Genomic DNA, 17,341 nt, shown 5'->3' with positions numbered 1-17,341 from the left:
TTTTAGAGACGTTTTAATCCTTTTGTGACGGAGCATCCTCATTTGTAGGAATCAATTAAATAGAAAGAATTTTCCTATAAAGATATTTTTTAAAAGTATCGTATTTTAAAAATATGTTCTTAAGTTTCTGAATTAAGAGGATGAAGTGATTTGTAATTTTTATTTAATCTGTTACCAACAAATTATTTTTATATGTTTTATATGTATATATTATTTTTAGATTATATTCTTATATGTAGTTATTGTACTTAGATAATATTTCATAAAATTAAAAATACATTACATTACATCAATTTTTTAAAAGGTGTTTAATAAAACGAGAACAAAAAATCCTAGAAGTTTGAGCACGAAAATCTCTTTTAAAATCATTTTGGAGACAAAATTTGCGAACATGGAATTAAATCTAAATCCAGCTAGTGTTCAAGTAAAATTTTAATGTGGGTCAAAATTAATCCGATCCCCGTTGTACGCAATCCGCTGTCCGAAGATTAAAATGTAAAGCAGCAATAAAAATTTGCCGTAGAAATACATTGTCAGGAGCACCACAATTTCTGCTTGCAAAATTCCCCTGTATTGTTCGATTTCCAGATGTGAAAGAACAAGCTCAAAGAATTTCGCTACATGATATACTTTAATTTCATATCTTATTTTCATTCCCGTGAAAAAATCTATCTAATTTACCTTTTAATATTTCCAATTTTCCACAATATTTACTTCGAGATAAAATATCTACATTCTAACAAATCTGCACTAGATTTCTAATACATTGTTTACATAAGAATCTATGTAAACAGAAAGATCCCAAAAATATAAAATTCACAATTAAATATAAACGAATTTACAGAATAATCGCACGCTTCGAAGCCACTGACACGAATAGGTAACTGGAACAAGAATTCGTTAGGCAAATCTCACCTCCATTGTGTCTCTGTCATTTCCAATATCATGCAGAATTTTCGAAATTTCTCTATTATTTTCAATATCATTCGCGTATCCCAATTATTTTCAATTTTTACCATTCACGTGCCTCTACAATTTCCAATATCCTAAAAGCCAAACTTCAGCCCTTAAAAAAAATAAACAAAGCACACCCCTATTCCACTCGATACCCATTCGATTAACTTTCGAAGCATAAACCACCCGCGTTGTCCTAACAAACTCACACCTTTATAGCTGAGAAAACAGGTTCACACCCTTCGAAGATGGCTCGAACAAAGGGCGTGCTGCTCCCCATTGACTAAACGCAGCCTATCGAATATTCTCACGCAGCTTCACCCTGTTCAACGACGAAACTATCCGCCAAGTATTCGACCAGCCCTCTGACTGATTTTCAATTTGCTCCTCATCCTGGATACGTTGCTTTGAAACGACTCTGCTGCTCTCTTTCAACCCGTTTTTTTCGCTCGCTCCAGCTCGTGGCCTCACCCTGACGCGCGCCATTTTCCCCCCCATTAACCGTAACTCTTTAGCCGATCCGGCTGATGGGTCGACGGAGTTATTCGGCCTGGAATTTCTTTAAATTGTTAAGAAACAGGGAAGGGAGCCGGGGGTGCCTCAGGCGACGCGTCAACGAGGCGCGTTCCAACAGCGTCTAATGAGATCAAAAGCCCGCGAGCTTTCCAGATTAAAAACGTCCCCGCCTTCTTGACCCGACAGACCTCCGCTGCTCTTTCTACGGACTTTCTATAGACGTGTGTAGTATATCGGGGAATTCTTCTATTTGCTTGGTATTCCGAGGGTGGATGGAGAAGTCGTTAAGTCTCTTGGTTATTGAAATTTTTAAGGAGAGTTGCAGTGGTCGGAAAGTTAAAGTAGTTTGTCGAGGGATTTAGTTAACTCTATGTATTCTGGTATTTTGAATGTTGGATTTGTAAGATATATTTAATATATTCCAGTGTAAGACGTAATATATTTTTGTTGTGATACATAATATTTTATGGCATGTGTGTATATAATATCTTGTCTTGAAGAATAAATAAAACACAAGCGATAATCGAGACAGCGTGATGTGTGCGGGAAAATTGGTTCCTTTTTTATGTATAAATATGATATCTGATATCTGTACGTGTATATTTTTTCGTTTCTTCTTGTATGCATTTCAAAGAAATATAATAGTTGAAATAAAACTAAACTGTGCCAGTCTTACAAATACAATGTCAATTCGAGTTGTGCGTTAAATATGGACTTCGATACTATTTAGTGATTAATTCTCTACTTGATTAATAAAATATACAACAATCGTGAACTCATTAGAATGCTAATGAAATTTCAAAATGCTTTCTGTAACACACACAATATATACGTGAAACGCTTCTTGAAATAGATTCTTTCAAAGCAGGTTGATATATTGAATTCTAAAATCACTATCTTCAGAAAAGAAGTTGTGATTATATCACGTTTTACACCCAGCACATAAATTTGTTTTCAGATTATCGATAAAATGATTTTTCCTTTACATTTCGACTTCTCGAGCTCTCTTAATTCTTCTTAGCCTTTTTTTGTTTCTTTCGATCGTTAGTGAAACGTTTTCGTGTTAGCGTACATTTTTTAACAAGCCGTAACGCTGCGCTGTTTTGTCCTCTTGGCTCACAGAGAGATTCGGTCGCATTTACGCCGGTGAAATCTCGGCTTTATTTCGTTCCAAATCGAGTTACCGCGTAGAACCAACTTCTCTGATACTTTTCCCTTCTTCTTGTCCCGTCGCATTCCCGGACCTCCCGAGGGAAGTTTCTCTACAGACTGCCGCAGTGTCTCGTAAAAGGAAATTGCATCGTGAAGGAGACGAGCCGACGCAACCGCGAAAACTGCCTTGAAATGCGAAATTCGTTTTCTAGATTGAGCACGAGACGTAATCGTTAATTCGTCGTTGATCTCGGCATAAACGATTCTATCTCTAGTCTTTACGGATTCTTTTCACTTTGTCACGATCTTCGCTTGGTAAAGAAATAAGGGATGATTTCTCCAGTTCGTAAAGAAGTTACTTATATAGTTTCTTTAATCAATACTAAATCAACTAGCCTGTAACGTCTAACGAAAAATTTTCTAATACATGTGAAAGCTACAGGGAAAGATGCGCTAAATCACGTGTTTTATTTTTCATACGAGAGTGATTTTAAAATCCAATATCTCGTCAAACAGCTACGTATTACCAAGATTGTCCTTTTATTTGGTGTAGCTATAGAGTTTTCTTGAAGAATATTACATTAAAATGATTGATTTCTCAATTTTTTCGAAAAATATTGAATTCAAAAATGGTTATATTAATTTATAGTTATATTTATATAGTGGTTATAATATATTTATTGGTATCATATTTATAATTTAAGCTTTTTTCACTAAACTTTATGGATTTGTTATCTTTTCGGCTTTATTACTATCACAAGTATCTAGATGGCAATATCTCTTGAATATCTTTCGAATCATTAATCTACTTGTAAAATTCATATCTACAATTACAAGAAAAATGAACGTTATTAATGAAGCACCTACCAATTATAAACTTCTGTTAAAAACATTAATTTTTGTCATTTCACCATTATTCATTTAGACTATAACGATAAATCCACTTATATTCTTTTACAAAGAAATATATTTTTCACTCCAGAGAGTATTGATTCCGAATACTATTTCACCTGTAATGTAGTTAACTTAAAATGAACATAATCATAAAATCAACGAAATATAAATCCTGTATTTTTTAATCGACTTACAGAGCACGTTTCGATAAAACGAATTGAAATATCATTACCAACATATTTTAACATTGCAAAACAATGTGATCGCTTTGATTTTTTGTCGACAATAACAAGGAAGCTTTAAATTGTCTCATACCGTAACTCGTAATAATACCCAATCGATTTAACGATGAAATATTCCAGCGTTCCATATCCATTTTGCCGCGAGTGCGGCATATATTTTACATATCTATGGAATTGAAAGCGGATATGCGCGTATTATTCCCATACATGTATTTCAACCAGAGGCACATACACACACGTACACGCGCTCTCGATATACATACGCATATGTATACGCACATTCTATATTCCGTTCTACGGTATCAAGATGAAAGTCGAATTTGTCTTCCAACGGAAATATCCTTTTAAAAGCAAACGCTGTGTATCTTTGATGTTGCCTTCGTCTCCTGATTTTACGACATTTGTTCTGTTCAAACGGTGTAATGAATACAAATTGATCATAAATTTAAATTGGAATACCGTAGACGCGTCGCATCTTCTAGTTAACCGCCGAAACAGATTCGCGTTAATAACCTTCTTTCTCCATTTTTATTCCTTTCGAATTGCATTTCTTTCTATTTTCCATCAATATTGTTTTGTTTTCGTTCGATATGAATTTCAACCTGGAATTTATATTGCATCTAATTTCTTTCTTTCTAGAATGAATTGTTTGTGCGAGATATCCTATTTAAAAAAATTCGTAGTGAAACTATGATTGAAGAAAATACAGAAATTTATTTGTTCAATCAATGAAATATGTATATTTTATTTAGTATCAGATCGCTTTTAGCTAGTTGTTTATTTTGTTCATATGCGTATTTAGTTTAGATTCTATTATTCATAAATAGCAGTTTTACTCCATGATTGCTCCATTCACTTTTACCGCGATTTCAATTCGATTCCAATCTTGCCGCTATTTAATTATAAATCAAGCATGACCGATTCAATTCTGGTTCAATCATTACGTGTATTTTTAATTAAATTTGATATTTCTCCGTGTACCGTGCATTTCGTTTATTTTACAGTTAAAATTCTATAAAATTTTAGTTTAATTTCAGTACCAATCCGACTTCATACTTCATTTTCTTCCGATTTAAATTCAATTCCCATTTCATTTTCAAACAACGCGTCTCTATTCCTACTGTTCAAGTTCGATTTAATCGATTCCAAATTAATGTCCATTTCATTCCTATTTAGTTGCATTTAATTGAAATATTAGTACAATTTAATTCTGTTAGCTTTAGCCAACCGAATCAGTATAGTAATCAATACATAATGCAGTTCTACAAAATGCAGTATGTGATTATAAATCATTCCACTGAAGTATACAATCTTTATCACCTTTAATGGAGAGTCTCATAAAAGTGGTAGAAATCTTTATCAAAAATAAAATAAGTCCAGGTAATCTATACATAAAATTTGTATTTATTTAAAAGATTTTGTTATGAATGTCCACTTATACTCTTTACCTATTAATCCTTTTGTTAAAGTTCTTCTACACGCTGTCTATTAAGTTCTTTATTAAGTTACTGTTCCATTCTTCGTGTATTGATTCCTTCTACTCGTTCGTTTATTAAATTATGTACCATTCTGCTCTTCTCCTGTTAAATTAATACTAAATTTTATTATTCAATTTATTTTAAATTATTAAATTCTTTCCTACTAAATGAATATGATACATAACGCCCAATAAATTCTAATTTTACTCACAATTTTCTCAAACTGAATAGTTTGTACCATTTTTCATCCGAACCTCATGCCAATGGACTTGTATTCAAAATTAATACATTTTACACCGCGTAAAAGTAACAGATAGCTTATTCGCCAACTCTATGCTCTGTACACTGATGCGTATCAAAGTTCGCCAACTTTTGTTACATCACTTGGTGGGATTAGCGGCCTGCTTTTCTCCATAGAATTTTAGATTCATGGATAATCTCGCCTCGGTGGCGCAAGGCGTCTGGCCGTTCCTTCGTTCTAACTACGGCTTTTCTGGCCTTCACGCGGCATCGTTCTTCGAGCTGTGAATAACAGAGGCTTTAGGAATTTCCTCTGAGTATTTTTTCGCTGGGGCATCCAACATGTGATATAGTCCGCGGAGCGAGATCGTAAACGTTAATGGTGCCGGGACTTTGTCAGTTATTACGGTACTTCCGAGTTGATCTCGTGTTCCACCGAGGATATACTTCCGGGCAGAAAAGCGAAAACGGAACGGCGTAGCGGCTTAAATAAGCTGGGAAATATAATATTTTTATACGATTTCAAGCTGTCCAGCGCTCCGTGTTAACCATTGCGTTCTTTCAACGTCCTTGTTACGATGTCGCGGTGTTAGAGCAATTTCAGTCGAATTCAGTTTTACTTCTCTCCTATCGTTTCTAGTTTTTTTCTTTTTCCCATACCGAGCTGATCGATAACGATAATAATAATACATATAATTAAGGTAACAATCATCTTACAATTAGAAAATGTATGAAACGTAGAAGATATGAGATATCTGGCGAAAATGACTATACAATGAGTAGACAACGTGGGAATAGCCACTATAAACACATACCTAAGTGTTAAATTTGAGTTCGTTAACACGCTAACTGTTTTAAATATTTCTGTAACTTTTGGCAAGTTTTCAGATTCGTTTCAAATTTCGTCGACGTAATCACAATAGTCGAGCCTCATTATAGTGTTAATAAAATTTCAAAATATTTTGTATAACGCAGGTGTAATAATATATTCGTAAACAGTTACTACGAATACTTTCGTAAACCACTGTTACTGTGTTCGTAAAAGCCCGCAAATCTGCCGCAGGAAATACGCGTCCGTGATAAACTTTTAATGGGTGTTAACAGGGCGAGAACGTTGCGATCCGATTTTGCACGAAGATTAGCGGAGGTCAGTTGGCGTGGTTTTAATCTCGCGTAGCGTTCCTGTTCGTCGAACGAGGGGGAAGCAAAAGGGGAAACGAGTAGAGGAAATCGGCGCCATGGTGTCTGGACGCCACACCCTGACAAACCCGGAACCGTCCGCTGTTCTCGGCACACAAGACGAAGAAGAGCGTTATAGTAATCGAACGGAATTGAACCGGCAGTTTATGTTCTCAATTCGCGCTTTCTCGTATCTTAGGCAAGTTTTGCGCGTATACTCGCCAACAGGCAAGCAAATGGGAACGCGAAACGGACGTGTTTTTACGCTCGTCTATCACTTACGAGCCATGATTTTCCGAATTCGGTAATGGTTTTCGGAAATGGGTCGCCGAACGAATTGTCTGCCTCGACCTAAAATAGAATCCTTACTTATTCGCTCGAGACAATCGAAAATCCTGTTGCCCTCGTACGACGAATGTTTTAATGCTTCTGACAGGAAATGGCTTGTTTTATTTCATGGAAGCAGATTCGTGCCAGTAGATTAGTAGTGAAGGGATGTTATTTGAATTTTTAGGGGCAATTTGTTTCTGATTCATTTGGATTTGTAGTTTCGTTGTTATAAAACTGATGGTATGGAAGAAGACTTTTTATTACGTTTGTCTTTTGTAGCGAACACCGAAGATATTAGGAATCTAGCGATTCTTTATATTTATTTTCTTTTTTGTATATTTGATAAATTTGATTGCAACAAAGATATGAAAAGTTCAAAATTAAATTTTATTATATTAAATATTTACTGTAATTTTTAACCTTTATATTTATTTCTTTCGATTGAATAAATTTCAAGTTTGGAACATTTTTGTCATTAGCTTAGTTTTATTACCACTATAGCGTGAAGAATGAGTTTCTAATTTTTAATCTTCATTGCTGATAGTCCGTAAATAATCTGTATTTAAAACACCATACAGTTTCGTAAACATATAACAAAGATACTCGCGGAACCGTCGTAAAATTCCACTCCATTAACTAAGCATTTGTTAATTTACGTGTCCGCTGGGATACCATGAAGAAACAATTAATTACGAATAGCCATAACGAACCATTCGCCTGTTTTTATTAATGGTCGCATTCGAGGGTGTAAATGTGACTTCGGCCCCAAGACGGTGGCTAGGACGGGCTGAACTTCGAATTAACGACCTCTTGGAGAAATGTTATAGTATTCCCCCCTGTGCTCTATCATGTGTGATAAAAACAGCGGCAAACTAGGCCAGAAGTAAATTGAAAACGTTGAAATATCGCTAATGCATGGTTTGCGATTAAGGAAATTTTACGGTACTGAATTTCGAACTAATTCTACGAAGAAAATATTTCCAATGAAAGTTGTAGAACATATTAGTAACAGAGATACTAAGTAAGTTCTTAACGGATTTTACTTCTCCAGATTTTTGACAAAAGATGGAATCACACGTTACAGGTTAAAATAGAAGAATTTAAAGCGCAAAAATGATAAAATTTGTCGAAGGATGAGGAAATAAAGTGATACGTGTGGGAAATACACCTACGTAAAATTTGAACATAAGAACGATAAACTTTTTGTTCGAAATTTTGCAAAATGCACGTAGTTTTGTACTATAATTAAAAATATGTATTATTATAGTGATACCATTATGAACAACATTGTTCAAAAAATATATACAGTTGTTGCAATAAGCCTTAAGTACACGAGTAACGCTTATTAAAACTATTACATGTTTAAAGAATTACTGTTACAAAACTGATGGAAATTTGTAAAACCTATTGCACTCAGCAGAAGGAGTAAATCTTCCTTTGTAAAATGCTTTTTGTTTCATTTCGATCCGATTTTCCATTGTCGAGATATCGTCGTTCGAAGAGCACCGAATTTTTCAATAATTTTCTATCGCTGTCTCTCTCGCACGTTCGGACCTCTCGCTCGCACAGCGTCACTGACCAATCACAACCTAGTTAATAGTACGCTGGTTAGTGACAGACAGCGTCTGCGGTTTTTTTTTTACTATTTCTACTATTCAACGTACGCATTTCCTGAAAAAGATATAGGTCAGATCGCTGCAAGCTGTCATTCATAGTTTCATTGGCTTAGATACATCGCTATTAGCTTTCTAGTGCTGTATCTTCGGAACCAATTGAGATATCAATGTAAATCAGAATGCATTATTAAGGGTACTCTTTTGACTATCTTCTAGACAGATAATGCAATTAAATATTTTGTGATTGTTTTATGTGCATTATTTATAAAATATTAATGCAGTACTTGATGAAACTTGTTGGTATGTTATTTTTATTAAGTCTAAAGAAAAAAGACTTTTATAGAGAATTAGATGGCTTTACATTAGTTTTTGTATACGAAATTTTTCCACTATAAATTTCCTATTTCTCAAAGTAATAGAAGTTTCAAGACTCAATTACAGAAAATTTAAACTTAGAAATTATATCTTTTAAGAAAATGATATATTGCACATACGAATGTGATTCAATGTTTTGTATATTCTTTTATTTCAATTTTCAGATCTTCGTTCTACAGGAAATTATATTTTTGGAATATTTATTATCGGAATTACATTTCTGCTATAAATGCATGTTTGTATTTAAGATCGAAAATTACTTTCGCGATTGCCATACAATTTCATGGTGTTGAAAACAACGGATTTCGATAGAGGTAGAGATAGAGATTTGCTTGAAAAATACATATCATTACAATTTTCTTATCATACCATGATTTGCAATACAATACGATATTGCAATATCGCAATACGATATAAAACACTGATAGCTATTTCAAATTCTCGTCAAATTTCTCATCATTCACAAAAGTTAGTTCCATAAGTTGTCATTATTCTTATTTATCGATATAATATTATCACCAATTAATATTAAATTTGTTATTATTTCTCTTCTCAATCTCGTCATTAAAAGATTCACTCTCTTACGTATTCTCACTCGATAGCTTTCTGCCAATAAATACGACATCGACGCAGCTAAGTTAAAAACCTGGAAACACAGCGACACATTTCTATCGTGTCTTTAATTTCACAGCAGTTGTTTCAGGACAGAAGTATTCCTTTAACCGCGCCAAGAGAAATGGCAACGTCTCCCTGAAAGATGTACGCCCGTTGTCCCAGAAAGTTCGCCCCCAAGAAATGTCGTGTTCCAGGAACAGGTACTCGCCACACGTAACAGCCTCTGTGTAAAATTCATCCGGAGGAGAATATAACCCGTTCTGGGTGAACCAGCACAGAGAAGGATTGTCTGTCCCGAGGAATCGAATCTGAAAGTTGCCTGGTTCGGTTGTCTTCCATTCTACGAAACATATACAGGGTGTTTCTTAAACATTTCTCAGTATTTCACAAGTTCAACAAATATAAGAAAACTGGAACATAAATGTCGTACTTGCATAAGTTGAGCCTGGATTTTCTATTCGGATTATGATGAATTGAGAAAGTATCGGTTACTAAATTTATAGTTCTACATTTAATGCGCATAGTGTAACCAAAATGATGGACCTAATCGTTTAGCAGATGAATAGTAAAAATAGTAAAAAGAAAATTACGATCAATGACAATCTTTCCCTTTCGTGAACAATCGAAATTCTAATCACAGAAATTTAAATTTCCACAAATTTTCATAATTCAAGAATTCAAGCACGATTTATTTTTATTCACACGATACCTTTTCTTATTCACCTTTCATATATTCGCAGTCCGAATCACTGGATTTATAAATGAATGTTATTCTATATACAGAAACATATATAGATATGAAATCATATAAGAAATTAAAGTTTCGCTGGGACACTTTGATCTTCCCTCTCTAATGATTCGCGTCTGGCAAGCAAGATAAATGGACATCAAAGGAATACAGGAAGTTTACTCATCCTCATCGTCGTTGCAGAGAAACGAGACGATTCATTTCTAGGTAGCCACTCTGGCATACAAACACGAACGCGCATCATTGTTTTTTTCCTTGGTGGTTCCGTGACAGAATCCTTTGCAGCCGAGTCCTCATACCGGATAAATGGAACAAGCTCTTCCACTCACTTTTTTCTATTTTCTTTGTTATCATGCAATCTCTCTGGCCTCTGTTTTTCTTTATTGAGCATCGAGAGGAACGTAGTTTTTAACATGGCTCTCTTACCAGTGAAGAAACGTTTCGACATAACACAGGTTTATAAATTGGAATCGACAGATCCTCGTTTTACTCTCGCGTTCACGATTTACTGGCTACGATGCTCGACCGCCTATACGCGTATGTTCGATGGCTTATTTCGCGTATAATTTAATGTATAACATTAATTTATTTTGCTAGAAAATAAAAAATTGCTAGAAAATAGAAAATTTTGCTAGAATATGGTTTGTTTAATTCATTTCGAAGACAAAATCCAATGATATGTTAGGTTGAGTAACGAAGTATATATTAGCGCTTTTTTTCTTTTTTTAAAACAGTACGTCAGGCGTTATTAATAATTAAGAAGTATCTTACGTATCAAATTATTTTATAAATATATCTTTCATCGAAAAATTCAAATATGTGTATTTTTATATTATTTAAAGACTTGTGTAACATTCTTCGAAATAATATACATTAATACGACCATGCATTACATAAATGATGATACAATAATGAAAGATGGAAATAATGTTTCTGTTGCTCATTAGCGAAAAGCGGGAATTTCTCAGAAAAAGTAAGATATGTCAGAAATGGATTTTATGTCGTTGAAATATCATTTGTATCTGTATGAAGCTATTATCATTATGATATACTATAGCTGTAAATAATTTATAAATATGTGTCCGTATTTTATGAAAGGATTCAAGGATACCTTTTATTTAATTGTATTACTTTTTAGTTCAACATTGATAAAAAGTCGATTGTATCTTACTTACATTCCGAATTTGAAAAAACAATTTTTATTATAACAAAAACGATCTAATTATTCCTAAAGTCTCTAAAAACATGCCTAAAAGAAACGAGTTTCTTATAAAAATCATATCAAAGCTACGCCAAAAATATCGGAAACCTATCGAGAAGAAGAAAAGAACAAAATGCATTAACTTTAGAAAGACACGATACTTTCAAATTTTCAATATTCCTCAATTTCTTTCCGAACTTTCCATACAATCCAATACATCCAATATCTAAAATAATTCACTCTGCAAAAAAGCTTCACTTCTCTAAAATCATTTCAACTTAACACTCCCGGAATCTATCATCTAGGAAGCGTATTCCATCATGGTGTACGTCGATCCAGCAAAGGGACAGAATAGCGTTGTCGAATAGAAGAGGAATACTCTTTCCATGAGATAAAAGAATCACAGTGATCGCGGAGAAAAGCGGATAAATAGTGGTTCGGGACGTTGGAGTCGCGAACTCTCGGATAGTAAATGGCGATGTGCCTTTTCCAATGAGGCTGGATGGCTGAGAGAAGAAGGGTAGTTGCATCCTACCGCTGCTGTACCAACGGCATCCGAGCCGACACCCATGAAATAGTTGCGTTCCTCGCCGCAGAATAAATACCCCATCCCCATTCTCCAGCTTTCCTTCGTGTCCGTTTTTCCTCTTGTTCTCACTTTATCTTCTTCTTCCATCGTTCTGTGTCCCCGTTTCCTCTGGTTGGACCGCGATGTCGTTTGTCTTACTATATCTTCGCCTCGAACACCATCAGCAACGCTGGTATCGCTTCGGCTCTCGCGACTTCACGAGATTAACTGTATACTTTCACGTTTACAAGCAAGCTGGATCTCTAGTAGCAATTTACTTCGAAACTCGTTGAACTTGTCGATTCCAACTAGCATCGCGGAAAGGACAACAATCCTTTCGTTTGTTCGCCGTTTCCTCTTTTTATGTATCGCCTGTAACGATTAGGAGTGATCCTGGACGATGGATTAATTTCGTTATTTTATAAATTGTTGCGGAAGTAACGGGACGTTGAATGATGGGAATTCTTTTTCGAAATTCGATATGTCTTCGATGGTAATGGTAACGGTGATAAGAAGTAGACGATATAGCGTCGATATGTTTGATCGAATAAAAATTGATCGAAGTTGCTGCAGTAATGAAACAATTTCACATTCCAGTAATTTGAGTGAAGCAACAAAAATCAACTGAAAATCTATTTATATTTCTAAAAATTCTATGCAGATTAAAACTGTTCGATGCTTTGGACAGTTTCAATAATAAATATATCTCGCATGCAGAAGTATAGCAAACTAATATATTTGCGTCGATTCAGCCGATTTCATCCGTAATGATTTATCGTTCCTAATGGTTTTCAGATTTGCGATCGAAAATTGTATAGTTCAAATAATTTCACCGATACAGTGATAATACTACTATATTATACCAATAGAGGGTATTTAGAAATTTAATGTTATTAAACCTTTTGATGAGCACCATTTACAAATATGTATAAATTTTTTAAATTACATGTTTAGATTATGTATGATTTCATTTATATACATTTTATTCACAATACAATCTAATTTATGCATATTTTCATCTTGTGATCAGACAGGCAAACATTAAGATATTCTTTTTAAACAAGAAGAGGATATAAATTCTTATATTAAATTTTGAAGAATTTGTTAAAATAAACTTAACTAAGTATTAACAAGAATATTCGTTACGATATCTAAAGAAATGATATCCATCTGAAAGAGAGCTAACGACTTTTAAAACAATAAATTTGTTGAAAAAGACACTGCTTATACGATATAACATTCACAATATTCTTATTTTATCATTCGTATTTTAATTTCACTAAGTGAATTCAAATAGACGCAAAAAAGCATCAAAATTTACTTTATGAAGGAAACAGAGTAGGACGTTCTTAATTAGACAAACTTAAAATTATCTCGCGACAATGGATTCATTTATCAATTCATTTATCCAAATGTCGTCAACGAGATTAACAATCGGGTGAATTTTCGGAAGGATGTCTGACCTGAATATCGGTAACGTGAGTAAACGATATGATGTTTCAAAGCTTTATCGGAAAATTCGTGTGTCAATCCCTGACTTACGCGAGAAAATGCGGCAGAAATTTAAACGTGGTGCCCACGCCAAATCGACTCGGTAAAAATTCGATCAATTCAACCAATATAAATTATATCAAGTCATTCGAAAGTGTACGACTCATCTTCTGATAGACATCGATAGAATGGTCATTTGAATGGAACATATTTCACTGGTATGATATCAGAATATTGCAAAATCCAAATGTATGATCGGAAATCTCTGACATTACGAAGTATGTATAATAGTTTTAACATTCTAATACGTATTAAGTTGAAAACTAATAAGTAACATTTAAAAAAAAGATCTACAATACAATGTATATATGTAAGTTAGATTGACTAAAAGCAGAAATTATAATTTATATATAAATGGTATATGTAGGTGGTTTACTAATCTATTTGATATAAATGTTATGATAATAAGCGTTCTATTTTGTACGTAACATAATGTAACATAAAATTCTTTAATAAAGTAACAATTTCAGATTGAAATTATACAGAACGAAATGGAATATAAATAATATTTGTAGACGATAAGCAATATACAGTATACATAAAATATTACTTTAATATGTTTCAGGTTTTACACATAATAAACGAAGTATTGGAGCCAGTACGCTCGAATTCCGCGGAAATGCCAATCTATAGCCCGAACGCCTTCGAATTTCTAAATCAAAGTGAAAATCTCGACTTGGGTGTTCATCGTGTTCGGTAAGCAATAATTCTTTTTGTTTTCTTCGATAACTGTTTTTCTCTTCCGAATTCTAACGAAAGTTTTTCAAGTAACAATTAACTTAAGAATTCCCTGGTAAGATATTTCCTCTCAAAATATTCATCGATCGAAGCATAACACACTTATGATTCTTCCGTAAAATCTTTTCTGAGAAAATATTTTAATATTAATAGGAAAACGCAATATACAATTATTATCCGCGTCTGTTTAAATTTTTGTTAAATATTATTTCTTGTCAAATATAAAATAGATTAATTTTTAAATAAGTATAAAATACGGAATATCAAGAATATATTCAAAATATTAATACAGAAATATAATATACTTCAAATTATTATTTATCCTTATATTCAGTTAAATATTATTTTTAATTAAAATTACATAATTGGACGCTTCCTATAATAAAAACATAAAGATCAAATTTCATTGTTTTCATCAATTCTTATTATCGTTCTTAAAACAATGATAATCCTATTCGTTTTCTTTATTATTCAGTATCATTTATTGCTTTCTACCACTCATCGGGTGTAGTTTCTTTTCCGCGAGTGAAATACATCGACGAAGCCTGCTCACGTTCGCCAAAAGATGAAGATGCAACCAACTTTCGTAGTTGTTTCCTAAGTAACTTCGATGCTCACTTTGTCAAGTCTTTATCGATATTTAAAGTCTCGGTGCCGTGGTGCTTGCCATCTGAGTAAGTAAAACTCGAGTGAATTAGCTTCACCCTTTCTAAAGTTCTTTAAGCTTCGCTGCATTTCATTTACCGTTCGTACGCCGAACAACGTTTCCGCTTGTTCTTGCAACGTAAAGCAGAGCCCAACTTTTTCCATATATACCTGCGCGAAAAACTTTGTTAATAAATCATTTCGAAAGGATTCATCACCTCTCGCGCGTAAATTTTCACATTTTAATTCAATCCCCTTTAATTTCACCTACGAATTCAACGCAATTAAGGACACAATGCATTCCTGTGTTCAGCTTCAGTCGATAAGAGATTATCGAGCGCCATGAATTTATAAATGATTTTATTCATTGAAAATGTATTGAACGGTCTAGCGGAATATAAAACGAATAACGAAGAGTCAATTCGAAACGCAATTACGTTTATGGTATATATAAAAAGATTTTTATATAACAACAAGCGCAACATTTAGAATTATATTTATAAATCTTTAATAATTATGATGTTAAAGTTTTACAAATGAAACTATACGAAATGGCTTATTTTAGCTTTAACACGATTCCTCTGTAAAATTATGTCAAATAAGGAAGAGAAATCCTCTATACATTTTATCTGTCATGCCATTCTTAGTTTCACTTAATTTCTAACATGTTCTATAAAAATGAAAATAAAATTACTTGCTCTATGGATTTTACCTGAAACGACAATCTTATTACATCTATAGACCTTTATGTTTATTTGCTTTCAGTATTTTTCTCAAGTGGAAAATAAAATAATTGTCAAGTAATTTTTATTTATTTCCTACTATGGTTTTCATGAAGAATAAAATTAATTTTTCCACAATTTTATCTGCGATCATCATCTTGTTACGTGTATGGACCTTTATTGTTATTCCTTTTTTTTTCAATTTCTCCCAAAATAGCTGTTATGTTGCATAACAATTTACTTTACTTTAATTAATTTCTTACTATTTCCTTCAAATAGAAAAGTAGTGTCATTTTTTCTATAAACGTTATAACCTTCACTTTCATAAAACAATAAATCTTGTTTCGTCTGCATAAAAAAAAACACGAAGAAAAAATAGTAGAACTATATTCAATTAACGAGCCCGACTTTCTTGCAGCATCTTCCGAAAGCGGATCTTGACGGAGAAGAAGGAGGAAGTCTTCAAGGCGGACGGACGTTACACCTTTCTTATCCCCGTTGAGGAGGGTTTCCGGGTAAGCTGCTTAGCAACCTTCCCATATCGATCATCCCGAAAGGACCTTAATATCCTCTGTTGCGAAACCTTTGAAAGGATTCAGTACATACCAACTGGTTCTACTCGTCTCCGGAAGTGACAGATTCTGATCGATTACATTCCCGATGAAGCGGAAATCCATACAAAACTAATTCAGTTACCATTACAAAAATTTCTGCGCGACTATCGATCTCAATAGCCGTTTGCTGCTGAGAACTGGCATTAAAATAAAACAGCAGAGTACATTTTGCGTTTATTTCGAATTCTCGAACAGATCGCAATCTGTCACGTATCAAATGATCTTTGGATAGATTCTTTTCTTTCTTAATTAATCTAAAAATCAATCGACAATTTAATTAATCGATTAACAACTGAAAAATAGCGTCGTTTTTATATTTGTTTAGGTATATTGTTTGGAGTTATTAATTGAACGAAATGAAAGAAAAAGATTTTTGTATATATACGAGAATTTACAAATATCAATAAACGATGAATGAAATATTTCATCCGGATTTTATTGAAAATCAAATTCGGACTTAAAAAAGTTTCCATTGTAACAGAAATTTCTCTCTATGGATCAAAACGTTACAAACTTCTCCCTTTGTTAAATCCATAAGTAAATTACATCGCACACAATTCTCTATCAGTTTAACACTTTTAGAATTTGAACTATACAATATTTTATTCAAACTTCATCGAGGATTATATACGTATTAGCAATTTCTCTCTATAAACCAAAACATTACAAGCTTACTAAGATCTAAATGAATTAGACGATCCGAGATCAGACACAATAGAAATGACTTATCTTGTTATTTCAAAACATACCTTTATCCGAGAAATACGTCAGTGAAACAGAAATGTCTCTCCATAAACCAAACCCGTACAAACTCCTGTTCAATTGAAGTGTAAGTGAATTAGAGCGTTCATGATCAGACACAATACTCTACCGTTCTAATACTCCTACTCAAGCATATCTAGCAATAAATGAACAAGGTTCATAGCGTTCAATGCAATTTTTCTTTATTTCCACGAACTCTTA

The 17,341-nt window shown here is 33.4% G+C and overlaps 1 protein-coding gene across 3 annotated transcripts in view; it reads left to right on the top strand.

Annotated features, from left to right (window-relative positions):
• The window catches only part of LOC126920004 (fasciclin-1), a 382,295-nt gene that overhangs the window by 284,067 nt on the left and 80,887 nt on the right, over positions 1 to 17,341 (top strand). For all 3 annotated transcript variants that reach the window (XM_050729812.1, XM_050729813.1, XM_050729811.1), the window contains exons 4-5: positions 14,225 to 14,355; positions 16,183 to 16,279. In XM_050729812.1, the coding sequence (XP_050585769.1) occupies positions 14,225 to 14,355; positions 16,183 to 16,279 (228 nt within the window). The remainder of the gene's footprint in view (positions 1 to 14,224; positions 14,356 to 16,182; positions 16,280 to 17,341) is intronic.

The sequence above is a fragment of the Bombus affinis genome, chromosome 9 (genome assembly GCF_024516045.1).
Source record: "Bombus affinis isolate iyBomAffi1 chromosome 9, iyBomAffi1.2, whole genome shotgun sequence".
NCBI lineage: Eukaryota > Metazoa > Arthropoda > Insecta > Hymenoptera > Apidae > Bombus > Bombus affinis.
The sequence above is the reverse complement of the archived record's forward strand: the minus strand, read 5'-3'. Positions and strand labels throughout refer to the sequence as shown.